This window comes from Aquarana catesbeiana, linkage group LG06 (assembly GCF_042186555.1).
Source record: "Aquarana catesbeiana isolate 2022-GZ linkage group LG06, ASM4218655v1, whole genome shotgun sequence".
NCBI classification, from domain to species: domain Eukaryota; kingdom Metazoa; phylum Chordata; class Amphibia; order Anura; family Ranidae; genus Aquarana; species Aquarana catesbeiana.
In genome coordinates this window covers 32513991-32526546 of record NC_133329.1, presented here as the reverse complement: position 1 = coordinate 32526546, position 12556 = coordinate 32513991, and the positions used below count along the sequence as shown (strand labels likewise).

At 41.5% G+C, this 12556-nt stretch overlaps 1 protein-coding gene across 4 annotated transcripts in view; it reads right to left on the bottom strand.

The window, feature by feature from the left end:
* Window positions 1-994: 994 nt before the first annotated feature.
* Window positions 995-12556, bottom strand: part of LOC141148273 (microfibril-associated glycoprotein 4-like) — a 32865-nt gene continuing 21303 nt past the window's right edge. For all 4 annotated transcript variants that reach the window (XM_073635545.1, XM_073635548.1, XM_073635546.1 and 1 more), the window contains 4 exons: window positions 9550-9707; window positions 6209-6305; window positions 5849-6043; window positions 995-1369 (listed from right to left, as the gene is read on the bottom strand). In XM_073635545.1, the coding sequence (XP_073491646.1) occupies window positions 1107-1369; window positions 5849-6043; window positions 6209-6305; window positions 9550-9707 (713 nt within the window). In that variant the 3' untranslated portion in view covers window positions 995-1106. The remainder of the gene's footprint in view (window positions 1370-5848; window positions 6044-6208; window positions 6306-9549; window positions 9708-12556) is intronic.

Genomic DNA, 12556 nt, shown 5'->3' with positions numbered 1-12556 from the left:
GTAGTTGAATACTCTGCCACTGTGGTAGACACCCACATGTTACCTAAACTTGAATTGGTCTTTAAAACATGAAGTCTTTAGCCTTTCAAGTCTTGCAGGTCTTTAGGACTTGAATCGGTGGTCTCCAAACTGTGGCCTGGGGGGCTTGATGAAGCCCTTTAATTGCTTTTATCTGGTCCTTGGGGCACTATTTTGTTCACTGACACCAATGAAAGGTACAATTCCTCCCCAATGACACCAACGATGGGGCACAATTCTTACCAATGACATCAACGAATGGGGCACAGTTCCTCCCAATGACACCAACAATAGGGCCCAATGGCACCGAATGATGTGGCACAATTCCTTCCATTTACACCAATGCTAGGGCACAATTCCTCCCCTTGACACCAATGATGTGGGGGTTGTTTACTCCTACTGATGCTGGGACATTTTGAAGCTCTCGATGGCCAAAGTCCAGTCCCTCTAAAGTCTGAAGGACAGTAAACTGGCCCTTTGTTTAGAAAGTTTGGAGACCCCTGACTTGAATACATGAGGCCTTAAATCAATTTTACAAATCAACGTAATCATTTTACCAAACAAAATATAATCCCTTTATTAATGTTCCAATTACAACTATGGACTGATAGGGTTCAAGGGTTGCAGAGCGAGCACCAGAGAACTGCTTATGGTCCCAGCTCTTCAGATTGGCCACCAAGGCCATATAGTAGAGAAGGTGTCAACTCTTTTCAAAGCCTAATTGTACACACCTCAAATTCAAGCTCATCTACCCTGCTCTTTGCTGACCCTTTGGACTGAATATAACCAGACTAGTGACCACTACAGGTCTCTCTCTCTGCCTTGTAAGCCCACAAAAGTTTCAGCCCTCTCCTACCCATGAGCTAATAGAAGAGCCATTCTCACTGGAAGCCTGATTTCAAATTTCAGCATTATATGAAGTGGATTTAATGACTTTCCATGGAAAGTTCTTTTTCAAGGACCATAAACTTCAAGATAAACATAGGTATTTTTTATTGTTATTGATACATATGTGACGACGTAAATATGTGTAGACATAATGCACACAAGGCCCAGTCTTCAGGAATTTGGTGGGGACGATGATATCTTCAAGCTTTCGGAACAGATGGAGATATCATCATTGTCGTCTTCTTAAATGAATAGTAGGCTCCTTTGGCAGTGGCCCAAACCACACCAGTAGCATACTCCGTAGTGGTACCATTTTGATATTTTCCATTCAGGTTGGCACCATGGCACTTGTTGTACCAAAATGCGCCATGATACTGCGTGGCACAATTACCGCCGGTATAGGTATCTCTATCATTGTCATACGTGGAGAAATTCATCCCAATGTGACCGACCAAGGAATTCCCTGCAGGGAACAGCAAAATAATTGTTGGTTAGAAAGGAACAAGATCACCTGTCATGTGATTGTCAGTAGATAAAGGTGGAAGGACACTTTTCCATTCCAATAAAAGGGGACTGGTCATTATTGGGGCTTACTAATATTGATCCTCTGGGGTCAGTTTGTTTGGCTAACTTTTTAGTCGAGCTGTGATTGACCTACAGTGCGATCTCCCCTTGGCTGCTGTGGAGGAAACTCATAAATGTTTGTCCAGAATTTCCTTTTATCTATATAAGCCAAGTGGTGCTCGGAGAAGCTAATAAAGCTGGGCAAAAAAATAAGTCATAAAAAACCTCTGCAGTAGACATGTGCACTGCCAAAAAATTTGTTTGTATTCGTTTATTTATTTTTTTTTGTTTTTCGGATCATTCGTTATGATCGTAAATTCGTACATTCGTAAATTCATGCATTCGTAAATTCGAAATTTTAAAATCCAAAAACCCGAAAATTTGAAAATCTGAAATAGTAACTAACTATTAAAGTATAGGTATCGTAATTTCCCTTCAAACTTGGCTGTTAGTGAATGTAACAAATACGCATTTATCCGAAGTTACGAATTATCTGAAATAAGGAATGCTGCATCTAAACAAATGGAACGGAACAAATTAATAATAAATAATAATAATAAAACGTTTTTATTATTATTATTATTGTTATTTATTATTATTAATTCATTACGTTCCATTCGTTTAGATACGGCATTCATTATTTTGGATAATTCGTAACTTCGGATAAATTTGTATGTGTTACATTCACTAACAGCCAAATTTGAAAGGAATTTACAATACCTATCATTTAATAATTAGTAATAGTTAAGTTATTATTAGTTAATTATTTCAGATTTCCAAATTTCCTAATGTACAAATTTACAAGTTCACTAATTTACGAATTTACTAATTTACAAGTTCACTAATTTACGAATTTACTAATTTACAAATGTACGAATTTACGAATGTACGAATTTACGAATGTACGAATTTACGAATATACACATTTTTATGAATATACGAATGTACTAATTTACAAATGCACGGATTTACAAATGTACGAATGTACAAATTTACGAATATTCGGAAAAATTTGGTAAACGGGTTTTCGCTAATTCGGATATTTCCGAATTAACGAATTTGTTGAAATTCGTTTAACCCTTTCATGACTAAGCCTATTTTTGAGATTTGGTGTTTACCAGTTAAAATCCATATTTTTTGCTAGAAAATGACTTAGAACCCCCAAACATTATATATATATTTTTAGCAGAGAATCTAGAGAATAAAATGGAGATTGTTGCAATATTTTATATCACACGGTATTTGTGCAGCGGTGTTTTAAACGCAAATTTTTGGAAAAGGGACACTTCCACGAATTTTAAAAAATCCAAACAGTAAAGTTACCCCAATTTTTTTGTATAATGTGAAAGATGATGTTACGCCGAGTAAATAGATACCAAACATGTCACGCTTTATAATTGCACGCACTCGTGGAATGGTGACAAACTATGGTAGCTATGAATTTCCATAGGTGACGCTTTAAATTTTTTTTACGGTTACCAGGTTAGAGTTACAGAGGAGGTCTAGGGCTAGAATTATTGCTCTCACTCTGACGATCGCGGCGATACCTCACATGTGTGATTTGAACACTGTTTACATATGCGGGCGCGACTTCCATATGCGTTTTCATCGCTGCGTGAGCTTGCGGGGACGGGGATGCTTTAAAAAAAAATATATATATATTTTTATTTTTATACTTATAAATTGTGTTTAAAAAAAAATTTTTTTTTTACTTTTATTGCTGTCACAAGGAATGTAAACATCCCTTGTGACAGTAATAGGTGGTGACAGGTACTCTTTATGGAGGGATCGGGGTCTAAAAGACCCCCTATCCCTCCTTTGCACTGCAAAGTATTCAGATCGCCGAAAACGGCGATTCTGAATACTGTGTATTTTTTTTTAATTCGGCGCCATTGGCAGCCGAGTAAACGGGAAGTGACGTCATGACGACGCTTCCGCGTTTACATTGAGAAGGCTGGAACGAATCGCACGGGAGGCCCGGTAAGAGCGGCGGGAGGCGGCGGGAGGGGGGGCGTCCCCTCCAGCTCCTCCGGTATAACAGCTGAGCGGCTTTTAGCCGCATCGGTTGTTATATACGGATAGCCGCTCGAAACAACGGTACTGGGATGATGCCTGCAGCAACGGGCATCATCCCGGTATAACCCCGGAAAGCCGAGTACACAGATGTGCGTACGGTCGGCGGGAAGGGGTTAAAAACGAATTTGGAACGAAATGAATTGCATATGTCTACTCTGCAGCTCATTGACTGTGTCCAGGACGTTTATCAACACATGCTTAAAAGCAAGCTGGCAAGCAGATGTGTGCCTTTGGTCCAAGGAAAGGCCAACCCTAGCTAAAAGATAAAGAGTGTCCTAGAAAAGATCCTCCAAATGCTGTAACCACTTGACCTTCAGAAGGTTTTACCTCCTTCATGATCAGGCCATTTTTTTTTTGCTTTTCAGCACCATGCTAATTTAACTGGTAATTGTGCGGTCATGCAACGCTGTACCCAAATCAAACGTATGCCTTTTTTTCCCCCTCACAAATAGAGTTTTGGTTTTTTTTTGGCGGGGTTTGATCAACACTGTTTTTTTTTTTTATTATACGAACGAAAAAAAGACAGGAAATTAAAAAAAACAAAAACAAAAAAAAACAATATTTTTTACTTTCTGCTATAAAACTAAACAAAAAAAAAAACTAATAAAAAAAAATTCTTCATAAATTTAGGCCAATGTGTATTCTGCTACATGTCCTTGTTAGAAAAAAAAAACAAACAAATCCCAAGTAGTGTATATTGATTGGTTTGTGTAAAAGTTATAGTGTCTACAAACTATGGTATATATACTGTATTTTTTGTTGCAATTTTTTTTTTTTTTTTTTTTTTTTATGTAAGTAATGGCGGTGATCAGCGACTTATAATGGGACTGTGATATTGCAGCAGGCAATCTGACACTTAAGCTGGCTACACATTATACAATTCTCTTGTACAATCTTCCTTTAGATTTACCAATACCATGTAAAACAAGGTCCAACCTAAATACTTTCTCAGTTTGTATGCAATCAGGCCGGCCCTTGCACTACATAGTTGAAGTTATATCTAAAGGAAATTGACCAACAAAAATTGTTTAACCACTTTATCTCCGGAAGGTTTACTCCCCTTCATGGTTTATTCCCCTTACGCCCCCTCCTTTTGCAATACGACGCTGAGTTACTTTAACTGACAATTGCGCGGTCGTGCGGAAAATTTGGAAATTTGAAAATCCGAAAATAAGAATAAAAATCTGAAAATTCAAAAGAAAGAAAATCCGAAAATTCGAAAATCTGAAATAACAAACTAATAATAACTATTAAATTATAGGTATTAGAATTTCCTTTCAAAATTGGCTGTTAGTGAACGTAACGAATACAAATTTAACCAAAGTTACGAATTATCTGAAATAACGAATGCCGAATCTAAAAGAATGAAATGTAACGATCTAATAATAATAATAATAATAATAAAACCTTTTTATTATTATTATTTATTATTAATTTGTTCCATTCCATTTGTTTAGATGCGGCATTCGTTATTTTGGATAATTCGTAACTTTCAGTTAAATTTGTATGCGTTACGTTCACAAACATTTTGAATTTTACTGATTTTCTTCCTTTTTTTCAGATTTTAAAATTTTCGTATTTTCAAATTTTTGAATTTCCAAATTTTCTAATTCCGAAAATTCAGAAATTCGAAAATTTGGAAATCCGAAAATCTAAATTTTCTTATTTCCGGATTTCCGAATTTTCGAAGAAAGCAAAAAAACGAATGAAACGAAAACGAACAAAATTTTGGGGGCCTAAGGCACCTTATGTCACCCACATTTGATGTGGTTTAATTTTCCTACCTTGGTGATATTTCAATATTTCACAATTTTAGCCACATAATTTATGTCCTAGTTTTGATGGCTTCAAGGTATTTGATTATGCAAATTAAAGAGTGGTTTTACAAGCTTTCACGTCCCTGTCTTGATTTTGGGCATAAAGCATTTGCCTTGACACATTTCATGACACCATGATGGTTGGGGTGACTGAGTTACCCTTGTGGCTGTAAATGCCGGGGTATGTTCCTGATACTCGTTTGAACCAAGAAGGACATTTGGATGACTGATGAACTAACTAATTCTTGCTGGGACTCACAAGGTCTTCTGAGTTAAGATTAAGAACTGTATCAACTGGTTCTTCCAGTAGACCACACACTATTCTGTTAAATATCAGTCTAGTTGGTCTGCTCTCTGCCCTAGCCAAAGTAATTAAAAGATACAGTGGCCATCCCAGCACTGCCCAAATGGTGTGATAAATACAGAAAATCTGTGGAAGTTGAAGATCTAATAAAAGAAAGTTCAAATAAAAATGTACTGCTTACCAGCAGGTTTGGTGGGATCACCCTCTTTAAACCCCTCCAAGTATAGTTTGTATCCATCTTCTTCGGGGTCAACCGCTAGTCGGGAGAGGGCAAAGTCTTCATATGTTACAAAACGGTCAACCTCATCCCAATCCACCAAGGTGATTCGGAGACGATAGCTCTTTTTCAGGGTTAAGAGGTAGATATTCTGCAAACCTGAAGTGGTAAGATATAAATTAGTTAACAGAATAAATCTAAAAATTACCTAAATATGGATATACACCCCCGTTTATTCCAACACCACCACCACCATCAATCTGCTGTAGAATAATATAAGAGGAACATGATAAGAAAGGATGGTAAAGTAGCAGAAGACTTTACCCAACCAATACTCTCCATCCACTCTTCCGAACCCGGCTTTGTACTCTTTCCAGCTTCGATAAAAGCTTACTTTTCCATCAAACCTCTTCTGAAAAACCTGAAATTAGAAGATTAGGTCATTGATTTACTAAATCCTTGTGATATTTTGTTGTACCTATAACAGTGATCTAGATTTCAACAAACTGGTGGCCTTTTCTCCAACTGTAGAGAACTCCTCAGATGCGTTTCGCCCTTTTGGGACTTATTCGTAGAGGCTCTACAATTAGGACCCAATTAAGCCCTGAAAGGGGCAAACAGATCTGAAGAGTTCTCTACAGGTGAAGAACAGGCCCTGAAGCCATCTTTTACTCATCTCAATCATATTTATGCAGCAGGGAGTTGGTGTCTGTGTGGAGACTGCCACCATTTTGTTGAAGTCTACTGGAGCTTGCACCAGTCTTTTCACCAGCTGATCTGACTGCCACTAGGTTTGGGCGGACATTCAAGCGGTACTATTTTCATTGTTTTTTGCTACATATGTAAGTGATGTATCAGTGCAATAGTGTCAGGATTTGTTTTTTTGCTACTTTATACAAGACAAAAAGTTTTACAAGACTTCCTCTTAGCTTCCATAACTTTTGTATGATTTTCATCAGCCTTCCATGTTTGCTCCTTTGAATCTCTTACTGGGACCTGCTGTCAGCCTACCAATGTAAAGACTTACAAGGCAGAGTAAAATGTTCACATTACTGTCTTGAGCACAAGGATACAGGTACCTAGCTTCATCTTGCACTTGTGCTTCTACATTTGACCACTGGCCCACCTGTGTATTTGGAGGGATAGGTAAACATGTGGCCACAACCCAATCTTTGCAGTAATGCATGAATAGCCAAATGCCAGACCTGAGCACCTTCATGTAGAGAGGAGGGTGGGTTGCCCAGATAGCCAAAACTTTCACTGTAATCTTGAGTGGGCTAATGGTAGAAGATTGGATCAATGAGCAAGAAAGTGGAAGGGAATCCATGTATCTTATGCATCATATATTGGGGTGAACCATGGGCGTAGCATAAGGGGTTGCAGGGGTCACAATCGCAACCCCGTCCCTAGCTCCAAGGGGCCCCTGCAGCCTCCCGGTCATATTATCATATCCTCCACAAAGTCCAGCTCCGATCTGCCCTAGGGCTCCACAGCCACGCTTCAGTACTGGGCTTCCACTTTGCCTTCCACAGTCCACACCCCTCTGTTCTCATTGGCCGGGGAGAAGCTGTGAGCCATTTCCTGAATGTAGAGGAGCATGGGGTGAGAACAGCCCAGGATGGGGAAGTGTCTGTGCTGTGTGCTGGCAACATGGAATGGTAACCTGATCTCAGCGAGTTAAAAGGAGGAGAGTTCCGTCCTGTAGCCACAATGGGACCATTGTCATTGGTGAGGTAAGACACCGCTCAGTGTCTTCTAGTCACTAGCTGGGATTCTCTGTACCCCCCCCCACCCAAGGATGTCCACTTACCCCACTTCCCAGACAACTGGGGAAAAGACACGCACCTCTGGGAAGTGACCTTCCCCCAACACCTGCCAACACTGACAGAGAAGCCTTCAGAAATTGCTAAAACAAATCCCCTAACACCTCCTGAGGGGCCCTTGAGGGGCTACAGGCTCCAGATTTCAAGTCACATGGCTTTGCCCCCCAGATCTAAGTTTCACCCCCCCAAAGCCCCCTGACCACCCCCTCTGCCCTGGATACTATGCCCAGCTGCTGAGCTTCTTTCCCAGTACAGCACTCTATACTGTTCCTCCTTCACAGGGCTGAAATTACATTCCTTTACAACACAGCCAGTCAGCCACGATCTGCCTACTGCAACTACACTGCTGTTCCGACCAGAGAATTTCACAGGTCAGAACGGCAACATAAAAAACAGATAAACCCTGTGAGGGCTGATAGACTGTGTGTAAAGGAATGTGATTTCAGCCCTGTGTAGTGTGTGGGGAGGAGATGTATACAGTGCTGGGGTGGGAAAGGATCTCTGCCAAGTGACCTGCCAGGGGTCCCTGTCCTCCGATTCTCCAGGGGTGATCCCTGTCCTCCGATTCTCCAGGGGTGATCCCTGTCCTCCGATTCTCCAGGGGTGATCCCTGTCCTCCGATTCTCCAGGGGTGATCCCAGTCTTTTAATGTGAGGAGGAACTCTGGGAGCTCTAAACTCTTAAGCCACTTTGAGTATCTTGGTGTGCGGTGGGTGTATCTGCACACACGGTGGAAGTGGTGGGTGGTAGTGTGGGGGGCCCAGGTCAACTTTTGCATCGGGGCCCACAAACTTCAAGCTACGCCTCTGGGGTGAACATAATACTTCACACAGTATAGGCAAAGAATATATCCACTTAAAGTCTTACTCTAACATGTAGGGGTCAAATCAGAGTGGCTTTTGCTCAAGTGATCCCTGAGCAGTGTTGGTGGCATTGATTACTTAGCGTAACCAGGGTCATCTTTAACATGGGGCCAAAGGCGAGGCCCAATCATTTTTGTGGAGCCCGAAGCAGCTGGCCCTTGGGCCCCTGCTGCCCGCAAATAGTTGTTAAGTGGATTTAGCTATCCTTCAGGAGAGGAGGGCGAAATTGAATATTGAGGGCACTGGTGATTGCTTGGGTGTTATAGCCTGTACAGTGATTGGCCAGTTCGGTAACATAAACCTTGTCCAGGGAGAATTCTTGTCAGTCCCGGGTGTATTCACACCGACCCCTCTCCCTCACCATGTCCGACAAGCCATAGACCATCAGCCCACTGAAGAACATCTTTTGCCAGAGGGTTTGGTGGGGGTGTGCCTAGTGTTTGCATGACATTCTCTGGACACTATCAAGGCGAGACTGATGGGGGGGGGGGGTTAATGCAGGGGTCTGTGAAGGGAGGGGAAGGCACTGTGTAATGATGGGGGTAGTATGGGGTGGGGGTCTTGTGTAATGATGAAGGTAGTATGGGGGAGGGGTCCTTTGTATGATGGGGGGGGGTGGCCCAAGAAAAAGTTTGAATAGGGTCCAATCAATATTACAGACGGCCCTGACCTTGGACTTTTACAATGTTTCTCTGTTAAAGCCCTATTACTGCAGATCACAGTAGTTAGAAACTTATAAGTTGAAAAAAAAATTCCTTCAGTTTTAACAATATATAAAAAATATAAAAATGGATTTGGTCCATAACGGGTACAATACTATATAATAGCAGAATTCCCTAAAAGCTTTCAAGGCACAAGGCCCCTTTCCCAAACACGTTCATTGTGGTAATAATTGTGGTTAGGATTAATACATAGGGTAGGGTTAGGATAGTGATTGGTAATAGAGTATTGATTGGTGTTAAGGTTACCAAGTACTTACCGTCCAGGGTCCATCTTTGGTGGACATGTCACAGTATACAGGGACAGGATTTGAGTATTTCCCTCCAGGATATATCAGATACACTCCATCTGCTTTTTTTCCCTGAGAAGCCAAATCTGCACAGTCATGAGGGTAACAGGTCTCCAAACAAGTCAGAACTGAATATACAGGGAACAGTCAGTCAGATACCTTGGTACACGTGTTCTGTAGGCATTTTTTCTATCTACAGCAGCATTTCTCAACCAGGCCTCTGCGGAATCCTAGGGTTCCTTCAGAGGTTGCTAAATGATACGAGTAATGCATACTTGATGGACGATTTACTTGTTATATATTTAGTTTACATTTGTATTTCATTATATATTTTTTATATATATGTTTATTCACTTATTCACTAATAAGGAGGATTGATGGTCATTTGTATGGTCACTGGTCCCCCCCCCTTAGCGCAATTCCATTTTTTTCCACCAATGTAAGGAGCATTCTTCTCACTGATCACCAATGTAAGGAGCATTCTTCTCACTGATCACCAATGTAAGGAGCATTCTTCTCACTGATCACCAATGTAAGGAACATTCTTCCCACTGATCACCAATGTAAGGAACATTCTTCTCACTGACCACCAATGTAAGGAACATTCTTCTCACTGATCACCAATGTAAGGAGCATTCTTCTCACTGATCACCAATGTAAGGAGCATTCTTCTCACTGATCACCAATGTAAGGAACATTCTTCCCACTGATCACCAATGTAAGGAACATTCTTCCCACTGATCACCAATGTAAGGAACATTCTTCCCACTGATCACCAATGTAAGGAACATTCTTCCCACTGATCACCAATGTAAGGAACATTCTTCTCACTGATCACCAATGTAAGGAGCATTCTTCTCACTGATCACCAATGTAAGGAACATTCTTCTCACTGATCACCAATGTAAGGAACATTCTTCTCACTGATCACCAATGTAAGGAACATTCTTCCCACTGATCACCAATGTAAGGAACATTCTTCTCACTGATCACCAATGTAAGGAACATTCTTCTCACTGATCACCAATGTAAGGAACATTCTTCTCACTGATCACCAATGTAAGGAGCATTCTTCTCACTGATCACCAATGTAAGGAGCATTCTTCCCACTGACCACCAATGTAATAAGCATTCTTCCCACTGATCACCAATGTAAGGAACATTCTTCCCAATTTTTCTTTATTAAAAGTCTTGCAATCAATAAGCATAAAATCACTATATATAATATACATAAATATATACATATTTACATAAATGAAAATAAATATAGCAAATCTGCTCTCAAACAAAAAATGACTTTACAGCAAAAACAAAACTCATCATGAACATGTCGTTATTGGGGATAATCTCACTACAACTCACACCAATACACCAGACATCTAAACTGTGAGGTCAAGAAACAAACCCGCACCCATTATGCATGCAGCCCTTCTTCAAAAAGAAGCTACTAACCAACAAAAGCTAAGGGAGTGAAAGAAACAGAAAAAGAAAAGAGCTCCTCACCCAGAGATGGGCAGTTCACCAAAGGCAGGTCTGAAATTCCTCCACGCCCTTTTCCAGACCGCCCGAGGCTCCCTGCCCTTCTCAAGACCCCGAATTTTCCCAACCTCACCCAGAATATCATGCACCACCACCTCAACAGAGAGGACTTTTTTCCGCAGGGTAATCTGGCACCGTGCATTCCATGTGAAGTAACGGACAACAATACTAACTAAAAACAGTGTATCCAAATCAAAATCCCAGCGAGTCGAGAATGCCCCGTACACCCACTCCGCATAACTCATGCGATAGAAAAAGGGGACGCCTAGAGCCCTCCCCACCCTTTTATACACCTCTATGTTAAAGGGACACTGCAGCAAAAAGTGGTCCATAGACTCCACTTTACCAACACACTCCGCTCTAGGACAATTCCGATCATCCACAGGGCGATGCTTCAAGTTCCCTCTGACATAGAGACTTCCATGGAAAGCGAGCCAGGCTTGATCCCTAAACTTCAAGGGGATTCTTTCTAAATTGATTAAACGCAACCCCTCCCTCATTACAGAGCCTGGGCAATCCCTTAAGGCCAGTGACACACTGAAAGCAGAGCTCAAAATCCTCTTCTCCAGAAACTTCCTGGGGAGGGACTTGATATCCTCCACTGTCACCTGCCACTGGCGTAGTATTTTCAGACACGGGGCAACATAAGCCGGGAGCTTGCCATGTCGAACTCTCAGACTTTTCACTGGCCCGCCATCTTCCCAGCATCGCAGAAAAGGCCTAAAACAAGATTGAAAAATGTCCACCCATCCTGGCGGGTTCTCTGCTAGCATGTTACCAAGATTGTACTTTAAAAAGAGCAGAGAAAAGAAAACTATTGGGTTAACCATTCCTAGGCCACCCTCCCGCCTAGACAGGTAAGTTACATTGCGTTTGATCAGGTTCAGCCTACTTCCCCATAACAGTTGGAAAAAACAGCTGTACACCCTTGCATAGAGAGATGTTGGCAAGATACAGACGAAGCTGACATATAAAAAGATTGGGACCAGGTACGTTTTGATCAAGTCAACCCTCTCCCTCAAGGAAAGCTTCCATTTCTTCCAGCTTGCTACTTTGGCATTGGCACACACCAACCTGCTTTCCCAATTTCGATGACCATAGTCACCAGGACCAAATTTAATTTCCTGCTGGGGCTCTGGGAGGGCATCCGGAAGTTCGAAGCTTTCACCCTCCTCACCCATCCAGAAAACTTCACTGTTTTCATGGTTGACTTTAGAACCAGAAGCCTATGTGTACTGCTCTATCATAGGGACCACCTCCTGCGCCTCCTCCGTCCCAGAAACAATAACAGACACATCATCGGCATAGGCCACGACCTTCAGAGGCGGCACACCAGCAATGTCCAAAGGCACCCCGCACAAAGATCCACTCTCTAGCCTTCTTATGAAGGGGTCGATTGCGAATACATATAACAGGGGGCTCAGAGGACATCCCTGGC